The 23,419-nt window shown below is 39.8% G+C and overlaps 1 protein-coding gene across 2 annotated transcripts in view; it reads left to right on the top strand.

Annotated features, from left to right (window-relative positions):
* LOC132203251 (steroid receptor seven-up, isoforms B/C) overlaps positions 1-22,675 on the top strand; it is a 50,585-nt gene extending 27,910 nt beyond the window's left edge. For both annotated transcript variants that reach the window (XM_059630888.1, XM_059630889.1), the window contains one exon: positions 21,218-22,675. In XM_059630888.1, coding sequence (XP_059486871.1) covers positions 21,218-21,492 — 275 coding nt within the window. In that variant the 3' untranslated portion in view covers positions 21,493-22,675. The remainder of the gene's footprint in view (positions 1-21,217) is intronic.
* The last annotated feature ends 744 nt before the right edge of the window (positions 22,676-23,419 follow it).

Raw genomic sequence — 23,419 nt, forward strand, 5'->3', positions numbered from 1 at the left:
GCTGGTCATTCTGGGAGCCCATGTTGATGACGACGATAACTGGGTGCTCTCTGCGGTTATGCAGAGCGCCGTGATAAAATCCTCGCCTCCTACCGTCGCAGCTGGGCCCCTGCAAAAAGCGAGAAGCGTGACTGATGATTTCAGATTTTTCTGAACAAATAAATTTATAATATACAATAATTCATCTGAAGAATGGAAATTTTTATCTGAAAACAGATACAATTTTACACGAATGATGCCTTCCTGGTTTTTTTTTTAATTATTGCTCTGACAAAAGGTGGGCGTGTTTGGTGTCAATTTGTAGGTTTCGAAGTTCAAGATGTAATTTGACCTCTAACCTACGGGAAACGTGCTGCATTAAGATCCACTCGTTTTTCGTTCTGGTTTAATTTATTATGAAAAATTTATTTTAGCAAAAATATGCTAGAGGGTAAATTTGAAGTTAGGCAACACGCTCATCACTTGCGCCCAACAGGTTGCCACCCCTTTTTCCCTATTTTTTTTACACTTCTATATATTATGGCATACGTTTTAAACTTACGGAGCAAATTTTAACTTTTGAAATAAATTTGCTCCGTCGACACGGTACTCAAGCGTTTCCAAAGCAAGGGATGAGAGAGAGGCAGCGAAAGGGTGCGAGAGGGCAGGGAGGCTTTTGGCGTTGCTGCTGTTATAGGTGTTTGTGTATAAAACGACAGACATTGCATTAGATAAGGTTTCAATTTAGACTTTGCTCCCTGTATATATTAAAACGGTCGGCCGGGTCCTGATATTCCTCGCATGGAGTTTGTTGTTTTGCCCACAAAGATTAACCTCCTCGCATCCCCTTGTGCAGAGGGTGGTAGTTTGTATGTCCGTGGTGCGCTTATCTCTGCCCGAACATCTAAATGAAGTACAAAGGCATTAAATGTTAACCGGCGCCTATTATTTTGCCCGAATCTGTTCATCCGAAAGCTCTGCATTATTTTTCCCAACTCGTTTGTGCGTTTTATCATCACGAAAAAAACTATGCTTTATTATATAGTTGGAGGATGCAAGTAAAGTGATTAATTGGCAAAAGCTGAACGCACGCACACACAATCAGCCACACTCGCAGAGAGCGGCCAAGGTCACCAGGTGACGTCACCATTTGCATATTTATTAATGATTTTGCGCGACTTTGAGCGCATGAGAAAATGTATATATATTTTTATTCTTTTCTTTTCTCGGCCAAAAGGAGTGCCTTAGGTACGGGAAAATCACGCAGAGGTATATTATTAAATAAATAAATAAATGTACTGCTCCGTCCTTTTTCTCCGGTGCGTTGTGTGCTTAATTAGAGAAACGGACGTTGGACTCGCTAATTGGTAATTTGCAAGCCTGAACCTTTAGGTGGGTGATGCGCAAGTAAGGAAAATGTGTACGTTGTTTAGCTGCGGAAGATTAATGCTGAACATGATTACCAAAAAAGGGCTTAATGCAGCTAGAAAAAGATTTATAGATTCAAATAATAAATAAAATTCCTCATTGATGTTTATTTTTAATAGCGGTGCGTATGTTGAAAAAAAAATCTCGAACGCATTTAAATATTGTTTTATCTTCGATGGTGATAAAATCGAGGAAAATTCCAACCGGTCGCTTCATTCATCTCGATGGCTCGGATAGTTTTAAGTACGAAACACGATTCATGAAATGCCGCGCGCAATCAACCACATCCTGAATGGAATGAAATATTGTCTAATTCAAGATACTTAAAAAACAACAAATCAATCCCATTTCCACAAATCAAAGTCCAAAGCGCCAATAAAAAGCCAATATCTTTTTATTGTGCTCTTAGACTTTGTAAGTAAAGCCCCACACGGTCCATTCCAACGGAACTTTATTAAAAGAATCGGTGTATAATAAAATAAGCCCGAGGCGTCTCCCTGCTGTGAGCGAAAAAACTCCAAACTCAGTCAAGCCGAGGATCATTTGCATACCTGGGGTGGCGCAAAAAATATTCGCAATGTCGTTTGGGGTGTGCGAGCGCAAAAAGTGGCCCCTGCTTGATTTATTCGCGATTTTTTTCTCTCGCACACCGCACACGTTCTGATATACGTTGAATTCAAGTGACGAGTTTCTCGTTATCTCGACTGGCAATATATTATATAAATCAGCCGAGGGAGCAAAGGGTGAGGAGACGCACACATCCGGCGCTCAAGGAAACAGTAGCCGCGCAAAGAAAAAGCCCGGCTATAAATTAATTGCGCGTCCGCGTCAAAATCTCGCCGCGGACGATAAGAGCGAAGACAAAGAACGGCTTGCATTCGAAACGCAAACTCTGGCGTGGAGAATGAGGCGGAAATTTTTCGCCACCGCCGAATGCAGCTAACAATATAAAAAAATCACAAAAGATCGTTGCAAAATTTGAATAGCTGCTGAACTTGATTTGAAATCAATCATAATTGTTTTTCATTTTAATTCACAAGCTGAATTTTTTTACATATTTTTTAAAATGTAACTTTTGACCTTTCCGCCGAACTTGCTACGCTTAAGAGCTTTTGCTACTCATCGTGAGTAGCTATGCATTCCATTCTACGAATTTTATAATTCTCTAGCCGCATCTTACAGATCCATTGCGTCCAAATTTACGAGCTTCAGAATGCCGTTTAATCGACCATTAATTGGCTCTTAAGAACCAGGCGACAACTCTTGACGCATTACCGAGATAATTCAAGGCCTGTGTAATAAAAATAATCCTCTGCTTGATGACAAATAATAATGAAAACAAAATCACCATTAAGCGGTGAATATTTATTGGGACTGACCAATTGCGCCCGAGAGGCGAAAAAAAAAAAAAAAAAACAAACAAACACGAGCGCGTTAATGGAAACACCTCAATAAAGATAAAACTTAACAAGCGGCCAGATTATACAAAGAATCCAAGCGCGCACGATGGAAATTTTATTTATATTTTGTAATCCGTTGGTACTTTTTTCCTCTGCCTTTATGCTCGAGTGGAAACACAATGGGGCCGAAAAAAAATATACTCACAAGAACCACTCACGTGAGCAGAGGAATGTGTGTTTCGGCGGTGATTTACTCTGCTTCTTTTTGGTTTCGGCGAATTGGCTCCCCGCATGCTCGGCCATTTATTCCAAACGAAATATAAATTCAAAGTGGCGCGTTTGCGGCCGTTAAATTATCTTATGTATTCTTCCGCGCCCGCCCGCCCGCTCGCTTTTAATGGCGAATTTTAATTAAAAATCAGCGTGTACCGCGTGTGCGAGGGGATTTATGCGAGCTGCCAAATTTAATTGTGCGCGCCAATTTAAGATGTTAACAACCATGTATGGCGCGAGATTGTTTTGCTGCGACAAGGAGGGCAATAAAATCCGCCGCCGCGCGCAAAGAATCGCTGAGAAGGTACAAATAACGCTTTACGCGAGCAATAAAACCGACAGAGATGTACTCGGAGTTAATTTTTTGTTCATGCACCGCGGATTAAGAGAATGGAACTATTTAGATTTTACAGTAGTTTAAAATGTTTGTTACATAATTTAATGCAAGCTTGAATACTATTAAAATTTAAAAAAATTAGAGCATTTAATAATCATCCACATTCTTTTTACTATATACTTTGAATTTTTATTTTTACATCTTTTAATATTTTAATAATTTAGTACTGCAATACATTTTTGCTTTTAATAATTATACAAATTAAATTACATAAATTTCTTTATACTTAAACAACATATATTTGGTTGAATACAAAATTATGTTCGTGAGTAGAAAAGAATTTTAAGTTATGCATAAAAAACAAGCTTAACTCTAGGTAAGAGCAAAACATTTGTATTGTACCAAGATACATAATTTTAATTTTCACAATTTATGAATATATGAAGATAGGTTCATTTAAACAAAAACAAAACGATTGGGGACACATTTATTTGCAAAAGCATTAATCATAAATTGCATTGCAATTATTTAGGAAAAAATATTTTGAAGTTACAAATGCACTTTTAGGAAGATGCATTTCTCATGTAATAAATACCCAGTTACGAGGGGAAAACACGGTGCTGATGTCACATAAATATAGCGTTGGATTCTTTTCCTGCGCGCGATGCAAAAGTGCCTTCGGAGCGATGAGGCAATATGCTCGGAGCCCATAAATACCAAATCATAATCGCCGATACGCACGCAGCGTAGATGCACGGGACTCTTTAATAACATTCAATGGCGCGGAAGTCTGTCTTGAGCGAGTTCGCGGCAACAAAGGGCCGTTATTTGCTGAGATGTTGACCCCTGAGCGCTTTTTCAGCTCAGCTGGGATCGCACCCCCGAATGTTTGTTCACACTCGAGGTGATGCTGCCGGTCGGGGCCAATTTATTATTTTTCTCCGACGGACGCGACAACGAAAAGGTGGCGTGAAATGTCCCTTAAATTGTGACTTTTCTCATTCAAAGCACAAAGCTGGACCAGCGTACGTCTTTTTATTGTGCGTCTCCTTTCTTAAAAGCGCTATTAAACGACGTGTTTTGTCGGAACCATTTGCACACTGGCGACACAAACACACAATGGGCAAATGTTGGTATAATTTGTGGGTAGTGGAATTTATTTTTAAGACACGAACGTGAAACCTGAGGAATGGAGATTAAAATTTAATGGATTTTCATGGAAACGGTTATTTCTTTTAATGTGAATTTTAATACTTGTAAATGCTTATAATTCTTAGAAAAATTCTCTTTGTGGCAGAAATCAAAATTTTTATGGTTGCGATTAAAATTTCCAAATTATAAGTTAGCGCTTTAATTTTTGAAACTTCAGTTTATTAGATTAGATTCCACGATCCGCATTCATTTTTACGATCAATCAGAACCCGGAAGCAGTATTTATTTCAAACGGACACCCGAATAACATGGGTTCACGCCTGTCCGAGCGGCGATCGGAGTCTCTCTTGTGTAAGAAGAAGAAGAAAACTAACGTCTATATACATACATCGATTCAAAAATTCACATGTCCATTCCATTGTGTGCGTGCCCGATTGGCCGACACGGAAAATAAATCTCTCTGCAGTGGTGCGCCCCGGCTCGCGCAGCTCACAGGTCGCGGCGCGGTTTCAAAAAGGAAAACATCGGACGCCATATATACACATTAATAAATTACGCCCGGCTCTTTTTTTGCCAGCGTCTGCCACAAAGCTCAGATAAAGATCGCCGAAACGTCGATTTCGGCGAGCATTGTGCGCTTTCTATTTACAACCCGTTGTTTTTCAACGGCCCATGCAGGATCTGAACTGATAATGAGAGGGATAAATATTTATTAGTGCTTTTAAGAGTTTGGAAATGGTGCAAGATTTTTTTCAACTCAAAAGGGAGTAAAAAATGAAAAATAAAAAAATTGGTGATTCAAATTTTATGCTCAATATTTTTACATTACTATAGTTTATTGCGATGGAAATAACAAATTATTTAATTTCTCAATGAAAACACAAAAATGTAACGATCAAAATTTGTACATTAAATTAAAATTTGAAATATTAACACAAACTAATGCAATATTTTTGATATTTTTGTATTTTTCTTGTTTTAATGGCGAGATCAGTTTTAATTATTGAATAAAAAAGTTTTTCCAACAAAAGCATATTAAATATGTATTTAACTTCCCCCCCCCCATGTTAATGTTGCACAATTAGCAAAAGTGGCCGGAATAATTAGGGGGAGCAGTGATAAATCTGTACAGGAAATTGACAGCGATTTGAGCTTAAAAACAGAGCATTCGTGACACCGGCAGTCCCATTAGCCGGTCGTGATTTCAATTAGCGTGCACGCAAATAAAATGCAACATGTCCCAAATTAAACACGCACGTTCTATTTGATGAATTTCCCAGCGCCAAATCGATAATATTGGCGTGCGTTTTTCCATTTAAAAACAAACAAGAGGGGTGACAAAACGACTCGGCGTCTCTCTGCGCGAGAGATAATGATACGTGCACGCGCTTTTTTTACTTTATGGCCCGCGTACCTGCATGAAAGCAGTACAGAGATAGCTCGCACTCTCTCTCGGCGGGGGGTGATGATTTATGCGTGAAATGGAATGCCGCTTATACCCCTTTTGCACCGGGGTCCTCGGCCGGCGCATTGTGTGCCGCCGAACAAGCAAGGGTCACTACTACTACTACTGGCCGCACGGGCGGGACAATTGCGGCTGATTACTGCGTGCCGCAATAATAAGCACATTCAACCCTTATTACCATTATGCCACCGACGCGCCGCATCCGAAGGGAACAATACACGACTTTGCTCCGCCATTTACATACAAACCGTTGTGGCCGAAAGCAAGCTTGACCCTTTTTTATCCAGCCGGGTGTAATCGCTTGACCCTCACTCGTACGTTCGGCTCTCGGGGTTAATTTCGCGCTCGTAATTTTTCACTCGGCCTAAAAGGAAAAAGGTCGACTGAGGCGGAAAATTGATTCTTCGCGCCTGTTAGTTCGCATGAGACGTGGGAAGTTTGAAATTAGCAATTCTCGCGTCCGTCGTTTGGTACTCGTGAAGCAAATCGGTCGCTGCCGGCCCTCAGATTTACGACTTTCACTTTTTAATGATTGCAGAGGAGACTATACGAGAGCTGAATTTTCAAACAGATGAAAAGGAGTGCAATTTAAACTGTATTCATTAATTGTGTTCGCAAAACCATAACTGTGATGGAAAGAGCGAATTGAATTGAGAGTAATGTATATTGAATTAACTTTGAGTAAAATATTGTAATTATATGACCAGGAAATAATTACATAAATTAAGACATTTCAAAATAATTTTCTTCCTTACAAAAATCAATAAGGTACAATTTATTCTATTTTTTAGTTTAGCACAAAATGTATAACCGTGGAGTGAAAAAAACTTAATTTTTATAGAGAGAAATTCAATTTTGAAACGAATTGAGAGAAACCAAAGTTTAATTTTATAATGAATTTTAATTAATTTTTACCGCTTTCAATCATATTAGAATCAAGAGTACTAGTTCAAGAAATATTTTAATAACGTAATTTTCAACTTCTCTCTTATTTCCTACTATATTTTTACAAAGCTTGTGCTGGGACAAATTATTCTTCACATTGTGAGAAATAAACGTTTGAGAGCCACTCTGTCAGTGTATCACCCAAAGCTTTTATCCTCTCACATAAATTAATTCGCCCTGCTGATATCCAATTAAAAATTCACGCTCAACAGCCGACAAATTTGAAAGGTGCAAACACCTGGGAAGAGGAGCTGGTTGATTGCTCGCTCGTCCCGCTGCATGACGACGGGTCAAATATATAATATTATATGGAATTAGTGCGTGTCCAATCACTTTAATGACCTCTCTCCGGCTCTCGCGGCCGCAATCAAAATATTAAACACCGCCGCTTTTTAAACGGTGATTTGCTCTGCGCAATAAAAATCAGCCGGCACTCTCAGCAGGACGTAAAGGAAAATGGAAACAGCTCAAAAACGCAGAAAAATTCCGTGTAATTTATTGCACACTCCAGACTTTTTCTCTCTCGGCGTGTATAATATTCGAGATTTGTGCGGTGAACGCCGGGTGATGTTTGCCGACAGGATGAAAAAAAATCGACTGCCGCTGGAGAGTGGCCTGCTTCGCGGTGATGCTATTGTGTGTTGGCATTATTATTTGCTGAGCGGCTGCACTCAGCGCGACCTTTTTATTTGCACACACCGCGTTGTTTGCAATCAGCAAAACGGAGCATGCGGTTTTAAACGTCGTTTCATCAGCGCTCGAAATAATGCGAAAAGAGCAGTCGATCGCTCCACGGAATTACGTCCTTCTGCCGCTGTAAATGCACGAGAGAGCGCAATAAAAGATCTCTGCTCTCTGCCATTCATTATCGGCGCGCGCGATCAGCCCTTATCTCCTGCCGAAAGGGTTGCGATACTTTGATGCTGCTTGAATTTGAATAGGGGTGTTGGGGTGCTCTCTGGATGAATATGCATAAAATAAATAATACTCTCCTTTGCTCCACACCTCGCTCTGAAATTGCTTCTCTGGTTTACGAATACAAAATAGAGGATGGTGGTTTTCATTTGAAATGATCTTCAAATGTAGTAAAAATTTGAGGAAATCGAATTTTTCATGTGGTTTATATTTATATTCAATTATTGAGCTCTCATTCTACTCTGAAGTTACTGATATGTATTGTTGCCAGTTTCGTTAGAAATTTATTATTATTATATTATTTTATTATAAATGGTAAATCATCACATTCTATTCATTCTATCAGAAACAAGTAACTTCTGAGTTCATGATTGTTACATATGATTATAATTTTTTTAAACAATATATAACTATTTTTATAATTTTCCTATTTTTTTCCTGCTCAATCAATTAATTCACGTGTCTATTCTATACAAACCGTTTGATGAAAATAAAAATATTAAATTTTTTTATTGAAAAAATAATTTAAAAAGAGGAATTATAATAAAACATTAAATGCACACTTTAATCTATTATCACTCTTCACTCTCAGCTGTGGTGTGCAAAGCAACGTTGACAAACCAAAATGTCGTTGTACAGATGAGCCTTCCTAATCAATTTTCCTTTCGCACACTACTTTAATCTCGATCTCGGCACGAGGGTGCCACCGCTGAAACGATGTCTGTGGGGCCGAGATATCGATTATTATTACCACCCCCAAGAGTGCACGTCGCGTATCATGCATCAATAAAACGAAGCCGACTGAAACACCCAGGACTAAATAGCCGCGATTAAATGCCGCCGTGTTTGGTGTTTGACATTTTGGCGCGCGTGACATTTCGGAGCAAAGGTTTCCGACCCGAGCGGCACATACGATTTCTTAAATAAACGCAGAATTAGCGGTTGCTTCAATCCATATCCAACTGGCAAAAGGGGTTGCAGTTTGTACTGGCCGGTCCGGGACGGACAGCCGGGCTTTCAAACTCTCCTTTGTGATTTGAAAGAAAGATTTTCTTCGCCCCTCGCGCGCGAGATTATAATGAGAAAGACCGGCCCGTCGCGATGACCCGCTTTGTCCGTTTTTTGCGTCCACCCTTTATTACCGCGTGGCAAAAAACTAATGTCTTTCCTCTCCCGAGAGCCGACTAATTCCTGTCCGGCAAGAATCTCCAAGCACCTCGGGTGAGTTTTTTTTCCTGCCACTGACCGTTTTGCGCTCAGGGGTCGCCTGTACGCTATTCAAATTTGGTATTTTTTTTACGGTCTTTATCTGATTCACTAACGGAAAGTCTCACGAGCGATGGACACAAGGGCTCGTCCGTCCGTCGCGTGAAAAAATCGCCGTGGACCATTGCAGACAAGATTTAAATCTCCCGAGACGAAGGGGTTGATTGTTTGTAACGCAGCGGCTGGACCTTTAAATCTTTTGTCTGGAAGCGGCCAACGTCCTTCTTGGCCATTTTTTCCTCACTTCGAAACGGGCCAACTGAAATTTCGTGCAGAGACATTCATTCTCTTGGTGGGACAAACGGCCATCCAGCTTCATAATCAGTTTTTTTTTTAACTGGCCATTTAAAAATCTGTAAACAACAGTATGACGGTTATCAACACATGATCCTCCTATTAAATGCGTTTTTAAAAGAAGTTATAGCAAAACAAAATATGATGAAAATCAATTTTTTTATTTAAATCTTATTCCAACGATACGTCACGTGGCGTTGGAATTTCGCGTGTCTGCCGTTTGTGTAAGTCCTAACAGGCGAAAGGGTTACGGTTTTCGATTCGCTTAACCCCTTCCGCCCGAGCAAAACAAGACAAAGGCGATGAAAATTCTCTCAACTCTGACAGTCCGTAGTTGGCTACTCGCTCTATATGCAATTAACTTCATTTCTAGAGTTTCTCCGCGCAATGTTGGAGGGCTTCTCTGTCCGTTCTTTCTATTATTCAAATCGCAATGCTCCCGGCCGAGCAAAGGGGTACGACGGACGGACGTGCATGAATATGAAACTGGCGGCGAGTTGCATCAGCACTCGACTTGAAATTCGATATCTGCGGCCGCATGCGTCCCGTCATCGTCGTCGCGTCACTTGAGTTTCGTCCCTGTGTGCATTTAGCCGTAGAAGTGTATTTCAACTCAATTAGGCTCACGTGATCTCTTTCATTAAAGTCTCCTCGGCCGCCCACACGCAGTTAGTGTGTGTGTGTTTATATAATGTCGTGCCATACGGGATGTGCACAGCAGCGAGTGGCAGTCGATTTGAATTAACGGGACACACCGCTGAGGAGAGATCGAAGTTGCTTCTTTGCATTTATGTGTCAGCGAAATTGTGGTTTTTCTGAATTTAAGTTCGTGGTATAAGAATTTAGATTAATTTAAGACATTTAATTTGAGTGGCGATAGTTAAAAAAAAAAAATTGAAAATTTATGTATAAAAACAGACATCTTCCTCTTTGTATAATTCTTTTTTTTTTTAAATAAATTGAACTTCCTTATCACATTTCATTTCATGAAAATCTTCTTAAGTTCAGTCGGTAAGAAATCATTAAAATTTGGTGACAAGTTCCAATTTATTCTAATTGAATGTCATTTTTTTTTAATAATTTTATCTTCGAGCTCTAAATTTACATTTTTTTTCATGCTGCTTATGCAGTTTAATCTTCCGCAAATTTTGGCAGAGAGTAAAATGCAATCATGCAGCGTGTCGGTCTTTTTTCCATCATCGCTCTGGTCGTGCAAACAATAACTGGCTCCATTATACTCAGCAAGATCCACTGTGCGAACCTGCCAGCAGCTATTTATCTTTTTATACGCGCGCCGGCTAACATTATTTCAAGCAAATTTTCTGACAACCTTATTACAGAAAATCCTGCAAAGCATCACACGTCGCATTATTATTGCCCAAGGGGCCCTGGCAATATTATACTCACACACAAGGCGGGCGGGGGGTTTCAATATCAGAAAGCGGCGTGAAAATCCCCGGTCTCTGGGAAAATGTTTTTCTTCGGTCCATAATCTCTCGGCGGTGCGAATTATTAAATGAAAAATAACCGCACCAAAATTTCACTCGAACGAGCAGCATTTCAATCTGGAAATTTCACACACTGGGAAATTATTCGCACGTCTCTCTCCTGCACGCATAAATAGCTCGCGGCCACCCTTCTTGTGCACGCCTGACGCACCCCCAGAAATGATCTCGGGGGAGTTTTTATGCATATCAAATATTGAAGGGGGTCCGCCCGTCTGGCAAAGAAAAATTTGTGCGTCTGACAAGCCAGCGTCCGACCCCCTCATTATTTTTTCCAAAGTCATGCCATCATTACTTTGGGCCGGCGGATCTGTTTGGAATATTTGTTGTTGTTTATTCTACTCAAGTCATACATGAAAAAAATTAAATTGGAAAAAATGAGCAGAAAGGGTATCACAACTAGCAGAGGTCTGCTAAAACGCCCGACATCAAAAAGAAATCGGCCACCGCGTGAACCCACACTATTTAAAAAAAAAGAACAATCATGGTTTTGATATGCCTGCCTTTCTTTCTCTATCTTAATATTCTGATACACCACCCACAAGCAACGTCTGCGCGCGAGTATTTTATTAATGATAGCGCGCGGCACAACCGGTTTTCCTCGTGTTTTTCTCACCCTGCCCAACCTTTGAGGTCGCGGTCGGCGCTCTTGAAGAAAAAGCAGCCGCCGAGAGAAATGTCCAATAAAAGGCAGTCGTAAATATCTGACGCGACATGAGCAGACACGACTTTGATTTTATTTAATATTCAACGCGCCTTGCTACTCTAATTTATAGCCCAGTAAAACCCTCAAAATGATGCGCGCTTTCGAAGTTTCTGCGGAATATTTCACCTCTTATTAGCGCGCGAGTGGCTCTTTATTTATTCTCATCTTTTCGGACGCACGCATAAAATTAATGCAATACACCTTTGGCGCGGCGTTCTTCCCTTTTTTCGGCGTCTAAGTGCGCGGCAATAAAATACAATAAAAAAATAATGCTGCCGCTTTACATCGTCATATTATGGAGGCTCTCGCGGTGATTAGCATCACAAAGGAGAGTGGATCGTCGTCGCTCCTCTCGTCATGCTGCAATGATGAGAGACACACTCTCAAAATTTTATCGCCTCGGGTGATTGTTATCGCCCATCTGTGATTTTCGGGGCGCTCTCAAACCTGCACGATTAAAAAGTAGTAAAGTATTTATAAATTTTTAGGGGACACTTATTATATGCCCATTGGATATGGGGATTGCGGTGGATCTTTTTAATTTATGCATCGTTGGATTTTTATTAATACGAACTTAAAATCCTCTTATTCGGAGTTGTCAAACAGTTGGTTAATCTTTTCAATGATTGAAATTTTGATGTCTGAAATAATTTATGCCCAAAATTCTGTTAATTGAAAGGAATGTAGAAATCTGCTGGTTCTTAAAATTCCATAAAATAATTTACGATTTATTCGATCTTATATATGTTATTGGGCAGCAGATTTCGCCACCTCTTTTTTTTCGCAAAAGCGCTTCGGGCGGCTCGTTTCATCGTTTTCCATTGGTGGCAACAGGTGCCTTTTGGGAGGCATTCGTCTCAAATTAGGCCCCACTTACACGCGCTCGCGCCATATATATATATATACGAAATGGACGAGAAAGACCAAATCAACACAAGCCGCAGACCAACTTGCTCGCCAAGGTGTCACTTCGCATCACCGCAGAACCAGTTCTAATGGCACACGCGTTGTCGCAAGAGCAAACAACAAATAAACACCCGCCGCTTCACATGATACATCCGCGATTATACGCAAAATCTAAAACTCTCGCGGGGTGTCAAAACACACTTCATTCGGGATCAGCCGGTGCGAATAAATTCGCGTTGAGATCGGCGGAGCGCGCCGACCAGAGTTGGTCGGTCGGTCGCTGCTGCTGCTTTATCGCAAAACAGAGGGTCCATTGTTTCGCTTTGTGCGAAACAAAAGCGCCAGTTTTCATCGTAGCCGTGGCGAGCGAGAGAGATATAATAAAATTCAGCGCCGTGCACGCATCAATGGACCGACTCTGGAGGGCTTTTGTTCGCCGCCTGGACGTGTTTTATGCGGCGGGGCGAGAGAATTATTAAATGCTGCCACAAGATATGCGCCCTGTACACATTTTGCGGCGGCCTGCACTATCAGCTTCTGTACGCGCCGGCCAAATATAAATATATACATACAGCGTGTGTGTGCATGTGTTTGGTGAGTGGTCGGGGTGGCGGAGCGTGCACAAATCGGCGGACAAAGGCCACTGACCCAGAACTCTGGATGGACCGGTCAGACGGGCATCCAGGGGTCATTTCTTGCGCACACACGCAGACCTGTGTGTGTCGTGTGCGTGTCATTTAAACCGGCGATTATCATGCCACACTGTGCACTTGCTTACCGGCTCGGCGACAAAGGAGACAAAGGAATTGCAGCGTTTCTTTTTTTGTTATGATGCGGAGGTGACGCCGCTAAATAAAGACGGAATAAATTTAAAACGTTTCGCAGAATAAAGAAATTTGGAAAGATGATTCAGTAGTGGTTTCAAAAGAGAAAAGTTTTTTTACATTAGAATCTTTCAATTTAAAAGTTTAAAATCATATACTCAGTTTAATGATTTGATTTTTATATTAGCATCGCTTCAAATTGCTTTTTTTATCCATCATAAATTTTATATTCTCTATATTTGTGTAAATTTCATATTATTTCATTTAAATTAAAACTTTTAAAGCAACTTTGGTGACAAACTTTTTCGCATCAAACTTGGCAAGATAAACTTTTTCAAAGAGTTCAGTTATACCTGAATTTGTAAGCTCAAAATAACAATCTCTGGCTGAGCAAAAAGTTCATCCCGCACGTCATGCGTCAGTTAGCTATATTATATTACGTGCATCTTCGTACATGCAGCAGGCATGAGAAGGGAAAGCAGAAATCTCTGGTGCTAATCTCGGAGGCATAGACTTCTTCATCTTATTGTGATTTATCTGCGCGCCCTTTGGACAGCATCTAAAAATGAAACCCACATTTATAATCATTATTTGCACATCGCGTCAGCTTGTTCTGGCGTCTTTTTATTTTAAGGGGAGAATCGGAAAGCACGGCGGCGGCGGCAGAGAAGAGAGCGAAAGAATGAAGAAGAGTTTTTCTATGTCATGTTCTTTCTTCTTTCTTTCGGTATGTATTCTCCTCTCTTGCTGAATAAAAAGGTCGTGACAGTGCAAGAAGAGTGAGGAGTACCAAGAGACTTACTTTAAAATTTCCATCTCCCAATGTCTCATGCCGCGCAAGTGTGTGAGATTTTTAACGAGACGTCAAATAAATTAGCCGAAAATTTGCATAAATTGGCAATAAACCCCGCGTACATGATTTTTATATTTTATCAGAAAAGTGGAACGTAACGAAACGTTAATTAAATTGGATGTGCTGGTGGTTAAACCGCTTTTTTAACAAACACGGAGGCACACGACATGCATTTTTAAAACACTCTGCTGCGCTGTGATGCCCCCGCAAGTGCATTCGAGTTCAAATGCCATCGTCGCAGACTGCTTGTTTAAATTTCAACGACGTCTCCATTTAGAAGACCGACAAGTTTAGTCACAAAGTGTGAAGAGAAACCAATGAAAACAAAGCAAAAAATCGACTGTTTACTAAACCCTGCCCTCGAAGTGGCTCAAACAGGCTCATCCGTATACCAGGATTTGAGCTAGTCGGCGCTTTCCATTCTTTCCAATTAGTAATGGCCGCGGTTAGAAAAATCCTTGCAAATTAAAATCTGATTAATTCTGAAATAAAATTCTTTACCAATATTATCAATTTTTATTTATTTCATATAAGGTTTGAAGAACAAAGACAATGAAAATAAATTTTTGTATTAAAATATGAAATAATTTTCCTGAAGAGCGTGAAAGAGTTTTGCTAAGCAGTATACTAAAGCTGTTGTTAAATTAAATAATAAGTATTGAATATTTTTTAGTTAGGAACAGTATTAAATATTTTTATAGTGCTACAAGAGATGTCAAAAGTATTCATTTTAGTATGAAATTTAAAATGTTAAAAATCGAAATATAGGATTTGAAAAAAATATTTCACATCGATCGGTAGAGATTTTTGCATTTTGCAAGGCTGAAATTTGAGCTTACATCGTATTTTAACGCTGCTTACCATGCGTCCCATCCGCCCTCAATTCCGATTAAATGCTCATTCTGACCCAGAATCGGCTGCAGACAAGCGGAAGAGGGACAGGCCGATTTTCCCATGGAACTCTCGGCCGCCTTACAAGGCACACACAAACTGCACAAAAACCCAATCGGCGGCGGCGGCGAACAATGAGTTGTGTGCAGCTCGTGCTCCAGCCAAAAGGTCATTACGGAGGAGGCGGAAGATTCCGATGCGCGCCGCGCGGAGAGAGATGCTGCTCTCGACCGGACCGGTATTATATTAGAGTCGTGACCTTTGGTTGAGAGGGCGTTGTACCATGTGAAGAGTGTCAGGTGTGCCCCGCGGCGGTGTAAATAAGCACAATAACGGCAGCCACTCTCTCCGCTGAAAAATGGCAGAAAAGCGGCACAAGTGCACCTCGAGTGCGAAATCGTCGCCGGCAGCAGGAAAGAAGGAAAAAATTTGAGAGAGATGCAAACACATACACGCGAGACCTCTCGCGACTCGGGGGCGTTTGTCGCGTGCTGACGGCAGGACCTCTGACTCGCAGGTCACTGTGCGCGTTCGTAGTAAAAACGGCCTTGGCCCTCACCTTCGGGTCAGCTAAGGTTAGCGAACCTTTTCAGCTGCTGCAGCACGTCGGCGGTTTATTAAAAAGGAGGCAATCCTCGAATTTATTGCTCTCGGGAATGAGGAGAGAAAAAATATTAAGAAAAAAAACAGCTTCTTGTCTCTGTTTGCACAAAATTTGAATCAAAAGCGGCTTAACTGCTAAGAGTGGATTTTTGCACCTTCACCTTGGAGAAAAAATGTGCGAGATAATTTTTTGCCACTCATTCTAGAAATCAGTCTAGATATTTTCATGATTTTCTGCATTTCCATTAGACGAGAAAGCTGAAAAGATAAAGGTTCATTTCAAATCAGTCGGATAAAATTGCCAAATCAATAAAAAATAAATTAATAGCTAAATTATTGTTGTTTATTTGTACAATTTTTTCATCACTTTATTCACATTCAATTTTTTCACCTTTAGGATCAAGAAAATTGAGGGTACAAAAAAGTTTATATAAAAAAAATACTCTCTATGTACTTTTTATATTATTTTCTTATTTATAAGAGCTGAACTACAAAAAAATCACCTGTTTCTTTGTCCCATTTTGAAGAATTTTCCTCCCTGGTGATTTTTCTCCCCTCTCGTCATATCATACATGATGTATGTGTCTCTCTGCCCTTTAAAAGACACGTTGCTTTTCCTGCTCAATCAATATATGAAATGAGTCTTTAGACTTTAACTTTTGCCGCTCCCGCTGCTTTAACATGTGTTTTCACGCTTCGGCGGTCACGCAGCCGAGTCTGACTTTTGCGAAAAGTCGCGAGCGGCGGCTCAAATTTCGATTGTCTATCTTTCTCTCTTGTTTTACACATTGGTGCGCTGTGCGTAAAGAAGGCGAAAAGCTGCTTCTCTCGCTCTCTTTTTTAATTTGCGAACAATATCCGCCGTCGCCTGTGCCTCCGAGAGAGAGTGAGATATTGAGCGTTAAATAAGGAGTCTCTGCATTACAAGAGGGCGAATGAACCTTCCTTTTTAACATCAATGGGGAGGTTCAGTGTCAAGTCAGCAGATTACATTTTCACCCTCCCTCGCATCAACCCCGATTACAATATGAGGCGACGGGGCGATTTTTTGTCTCATCCCGACCGCAGAGCATCGCTTTTTAAAAGGAGATTTTTCTCTGCGAGATTTTAAAGTCAAATTACTCTTGAGCGGAGTGACAGACAGAAGTCAAAACGTTATTCTTTTGTCCCCGCGCCGCAAAGATGATGATAATTATCACAGCAATGGCTTTTTGTCTGTGAGTGCAGTTGGGCCGGGAAAAAAGGGCTTTCGAATTTTTTAAAAGCACAGACCCCCAGGGTCAGTCCTCTGCGCTATTGATTTTCATGTTTGCTATGTAAATATGCTAATAAGAGTGGCCTGCGGGACGCTGCACGGCGGGATGAGCGCAGAGGAAATGACGAGAAAGTGTTGGGTGACAGAATATGGAAATGCACAATACACACTAATTAAAACCCCGCAAGCCAAGAGTCGGACGGACGGTCTTTTCGGGTCCACTCTCTGCGTCCGTCCCGTGTGATTGATTGAGCAAAGAGAAGGAAAAGCGGCGGAAAATGCAAACAGTCCGGCAAGCGGTGGAAAATTTGGAATTGCATGCATAATGCCGAAGGAGAAAGCAGAGAACGGTGTGCTTTAACAAGAACAGCTGCTCTTTTGGACTGCACAAATTATTGTAGAAACCGCTGAAGAGATTTTTAGGTACTTTTTATTGCAATATTTTTAAGATAAGTACAAAAGTTTAGTCAAATACAATTTATATCAACAATAACAGGAATAATAATTTTAAAACTGATTTTTCAATCAAATTATTGTTTCAAATTTTTATAATAAATTAGATAATTATAATTTATTTTTAACGCATTCTATAATCTATAATATTGTAGATTTGAACAAAAATTTATTTATAACAAAATAAATAAGCTTAATTGCATCCATCTGATTCGCTAACGGAAAATTGTGTGATTGTATAAATTTCCAAATTTTTATTAATTGATAAATATCAGGCCCTGATAGTCTGAATGTATTAAACGTGGAAGCTTTTGAGAATGACACCCTGCTTATCCAAAGGAACACCCCAAAAAGGCTGCCCGACACCCAGTGCGAGCAATCAGAATTGTAAAGCGCGAATTAAAGTGTAACAAAGCTTGATGACAAAGTAGTGTGCAGTGCTTCTCAGTTGGCGGCGAATTGAATATGCATGACGTTTGTGACCTTAGCGTGCCTGCGGGCTCGACCGCCACAGAGAGAGAGGGTCGAGCCGCTCTCTCGACAGCATCAGGGACACGCTCGAGCAAAAAGCGGCGGATTTCTTGAATTTCGGCACCTGCACTTTATGTGCGATTTATGCGATCTGATAATCGATGGCGCGCCGGGAGAAGAGCCAAGAGTGAAAAAATAAGACCACCGCTTTTTCAACCTCTTCCACCTCATTTGAATCGGCTCGTAAATTACTCCAAATTGATTTCGCCGGGTCAAATACGGGGCCAACAAAAACTTTGCACAGAAGAACATTAATTTTTTGCCGCCGAATCCCGGGATGAATATTGTAGTAGAAATTCAGTCGCCAGCTTTTGGAAGCTTGAAGAGGCCGAGAAGTCGAGATGAAAAATTGAGACAAATGAGCCGAGATGAATTTAAACAGATTAACGTGACAGGCACGAGAGAGGAGTTGGTATTAAAAGGACGAGCCAGCAGCATATGTGACATCATCTCGCAGCTAGGCAGCATCTTTTTATTTCCACGCTCAATTAAATACGTCCACACATTCTCTTTTAATTTCCATGAGGCGACAAAGGACTGCTTCCATAATTTTCACATTTCATAAATCAGCCAGACGTTTCACATACGCCTAATGTCTGTCTATTACGCTCCACGCACGTGTAGGTTTTCCATCTCAATTATATATGAAACAGGACGGCAATTTTTATATATTCGTATAAATTTCCCAACAAAAGCGGTCAGCTATGAACTGCTGACCTGATCAAACCGTAAAGGGCTGCTCGCCCCGCAGCTTTTCCGCTTGATTACCTGCGCCGAAATAATGCTGCGTTATCCCACAAGGGTGTTTTAATATCAAAAAGACAAATTCTAATCCCCTTGTGCCGAGAGATGGGTTGGATGACACGCACGAATAGTTCGATTTGCGTCGCCTTTATCAAAGGAAAGAGAAAAAGAGCCAGAGGAGCGAACTTAAAAAACGCCTGCCGAGCGAACGGGGGCATAATTTTGTGCGCTGAATATTATATGGGTGGTTGCTGTGCGTGAAACCGATTCCCCTCTTGTTGTTTAAAATCGAATTATGGGGCCCTCATGCAGTGAGCCACTTTTACTTGAAAATATGAAATCCAGTCATTGTCATAGTCGCGGCGATGAGGGTTTGTTGGCGAGTGCGTCATTATTTTGAACGAGTGGGAGAATTTTTTAGTGATTGAGCGGGTTAGGATTTTTCACAAAGCTATAATGTAAATAAAAATTAAAATAATTTAATTAACAACCTTTAATAATTGTTTTTTTTTATAATTTCCTGTTATTTTATATAATTTTTAAAACAAATTTTATTTTAATTAATTATTTTTATGTGCGCAAATAAAAATTTTAAAATTGATTTTATGAAATAAATATATTTATAAGAGATACTTAACTTCAATTTGATAATTCAAAATAATTATTAAAAAATTATAAATTATACAGAGATCTTCACAATATTTAACGCTCAGGATAGATATCAAAAGAAATATCACATATAACTGCCATCTAATTGTTAACCTATTATCAAAGAGTTTAAATTAAGAATCAAATTCATGCTTCAAAATTTAATTAAACCGAAATCATTAGAAAGTCGAGCTACAGGAAATGATTAATTTTAAAATTCAGTTAAAATTTCTTGTTGACCAGATAATTAACCTTTATGCAGAAATGACCGTTGAAAATTGTCAAGCTCTTAATTTTGAAGGAAGTACAAATAAATGAGTTACTAATTAGTTACGTAGCGAAATCTCTTTCACCTAGATGCATTTTGACTAAAATTCTCCACCTTGAAAAAAAATCGCTTTTTCATTCGATTAATCGGGCTAGTTTTCCATAAATATAATTCCTCTTTGGCGCCAGTAATCAGGGCTGTAAACTACTGAGCACGCGGTCGTGCTGACGCACCAATTGGACCCAATCAAATCAATTTTTTAAAATGCTGTGGCGTGCACATCTCATGCGTCTCATGCGTCGCACACCGTCGCTAGGCATACTTATGTTTCTGGTCCTTGGTCGTCGTCGCCCTGGATGTGATTCACGGCGCCGCGAGTGACGCAATCCCTGGGGACACGTGCTGCAATTTAACTTTGTTATGTACTCGTCCCACCACCGCAGCATCTCTCAAGAACAATAACATAAAATTTATACACGTCTCTCTGCTCTGCGTTGGATTTTTCTTCTCTCATCCTTTAATATTCTCTTTCGTTGCTCGCTGATTGCGGCGAAATATGAGAGACTTGCATAAAGGCACAAATTTATATGCTGCAGTCGTGACGCGACAATAAAATAACGCATCTCCCGGCCATTCCGAAGGCAACTGCTCGATGTCCATTACTGGATCTATCGCACGGTCTGTTATTTGCTCCTGCTTTTCTTGCCGATTTCTCGTCACGATTTTCCATTGAAATTATAGGAAGCGATCGAACAAAGTTTTCTTTATTCATTTATTTATTTTCCCCAATTTGTTTTAACTTTGAACAATTCAAATCTGTAGTAACGGAAACTCAGAGGATCGCTTTTAATTGAGATCCTTATTCTATCGCATGCACAATGACGGAATTATATTCTTTCCGTCGGCAGCCGCACGGGCACGATGTTTCTCATAAGTGTAAAATTCTAACTTGAGTGTTTTAAAAAGCAATGAGAACGTCACGATTTTTATTGACTGCTGCTCAAGTTCCAGGGAAAACTATCAGAGTAAAATCTCTCTGCAAAGACTAATTCCTTTAATTATTTTATGTGCTTTTAAAGAACATGCATTAATTTTCTGACAGGGTTTTTAAATTTCATAATTAATAGGGAGTAAAAAATAAAGAGGAAATGCAAAATTTGTATCCCATTAAGTGGAAGATATGAAAATTGACAAACGAACCAGACTGACAAAAACAGTCTAAATTTTACAAATCTCAAAGAGGAAAATGTAATAAATTTACTTTTAAAACTAACTTTGAATTGTAATGAACTAAAAAAAATTCACCAATTTTTCTGAAAAAAGCTTGTTATTTCAAAGACTTATCAATTTTTATTGTATAATAAAAGGAACACCAGAAATCGTTTTTTTTCGTGCGTAATGAATTTCCTCTTGGATAGAGAACTAGTTTTATGCAACACGCGCTGCACCAGTGTCCAGCAGGGTGCATACAAATGCAATTGACCAATTGAATTTGTTGCTTTTTCTCCTGATTTAATATAAAAACAGTTAAATCTGCCAAAATCGAGAACTAAATTTTTCCATTTTTTGTCTACAGATGCTTGCGGTCTCTCGGACGTCGGGCACATCGAGGGTCTGCAGGAGAAGTCGCAGTGCGCGCTGGAGGAGTACTGCCGCACGCAGTACCCGAACCAGCCAACGCGGTTCGGCAAGCTGCTGCTGCGGCTGCCGTCGCTGCGCACTGTGAGCTCGCAGGTGATCGAGCAGCTCTTTTTCGTACGGCTTGTGGGCAAGACGCCGATCGAGACGCTCATCAGGGACATGCTGCTCAGCGGCAGCTCCTTCTCTTGGCCCTACATGAGCTCCATGTGACACTCGGTGTGGCGCCAGATCGCGTGCTCGGCCCCGCCGCCCCCGCCCTAGCGCCCGTCGCCGGCTCCTGCCCCCAACGGCCGCCCCCGCACGAACGCTTCTCTTTTCTAGCGCCACCCGAGCGAAGAACGTTTTCAAATTTATTATATGCGTACATATTTTTGTACTCGCTGCTGACCGCCCCCTCAACACACAAACCTTTGGCATCCACCCCGTTTTTTATTCTTTTGGTGGGTTTGCAAATTCTGAAGTTTCTCTACTTCTGGCATCATTTCGTTAGAATTATTATGAATTTTGTAACTTTTAAGGATGAGTTATTTTTATTTTGCAATTTCGTGCCATTTCAGTCAGTTGAAAGGTTGTTAGCTTTCAAAGTCCGCTTTTCAACTCTTTAAGTACAGAAATTTTAGGTTATACTGAAATTTATAATACCGTGTAAGGTGGATTTTTGAAGAATCTCCTCCTTTTACAGAATTTGCAAATCTCCGCCCAAAGTCTCTAGCAAAGATTGTGAAGCTGTTTTTGGATATATCTGTTAGAAGAATGTTTTTGTACTGTTTGTTACATTATCTTAAATTTATAGTGGAAAATCTGTTTAGTCTCAAAAGGAAGTCTCAAAAAGCTCGGTGACCTTTTTGGAAGCCAAAGACTTGATACACACCCTGAATAAAAAGTAATTTTTATTATCAAAAAATATTCCAAAAAAGTAGAAAGGGAGAGTTAAGCAAAAAAAATGTGAGAAATTGGTGTTGAAAGATATTTAAAAAAAAAAAAAAAATGTGCATAACTATCTTCATAAATTATTATAGTGACAATTTGTTGAAAATCAGCAACAGCACGCATGGTTGTCTCTGAAGTAAAATCTGTTGTTTCTCTCTCAAGCAGCGCGTGCATTTTTTGTATAAATTTAACGCATTAGAAGAGAAGTGGCCCAGACGGATAAGCAAATATTTGTAAATTGTAAAATATAAACATGACGCATCACATGAAGACACACTCACTTTCTCACTTAAAAAATCGAGGTGTATTACTTTATGATATGATATATGATTTTTTTTGTGAATATGAGAGAAGGCAACGCGCTCTAGATGCAAAACCAATAATTGTAAAACTTTTAAATAATACAATTATATTGTGAAGAAAAGGTATACACATGTGTCATTAAAATGTCATTGATAAGAAAATAAAACCTACTGCTTTTATTTAAAAATAAAAACCTTTAAAAAGCACCTTATAAGTTAACAAATTAAGAAAAGAAAGTTAGAAAATTTTATCAAGAAATGAAAATTATCAGGCAGTACCCAGAAGACTATATATAATGTTTTCAATTATAGTAAATTCAATTTAGATATTTTTCCTTCAAGTGAAACATACTTTGTGAAATGATTGGATAAATTAGTTTAATTTGAAAGGACCTATAAATATAAAGATTTAGGTCACTTATTAAGAACTGGGCTATAGTCTAGACGGCTCATATACCACAAAAGAAAAGGAAGATACCAATTATTATATCCATGCGTGGCATATTTACGAGCTGACTTTTGGCACTTCTGAACTCGTCCAAGCACGCCCAGTTTTCGCACGAAGTTTACGCTGTAAATAGATCCAAGATAAAATGAAAATATAAAAAAAAATCCGGTAGCTCCAGAGTCACCTTTGTGCACAGCGAATCAGAAATTTGAACATGTGCAACCTTGATTTTCAATTAGAGCGCTATCGTGAGGCACATCTCTGACTCGAGTGGCTTTCGGAAAATCATAATAACCTTCATGCAGAGAGACCAGAGAGTAATTAAAGCGCGCGACGCTATAATAAGCAGCAGCCAGCAGCATCCTCGCCACGGGGTGTAAATGCAAAAGTGAACATTAAAATCTCGATAACAGGCCGACATACAAAGCTTTTAGCAAAATTGTTCACGTTTTAATTA

Source organism: Neocloeon triangulifer, unplaced genomic scaffold (assembly GCF_031216515.1).
Source record: "Neocloeon triangulifer isolate White Clay Creek 2 clone unplaced genomic scaffold, ASM3121651v1 ptg000017l, whole genome shotgun sequence".
NCBI lineage: Eukaryota > Metazoa > Arthropoda > Insecta > Ephemeroptera > Baetidae > Neocloeon > Neocloeon triangulifer.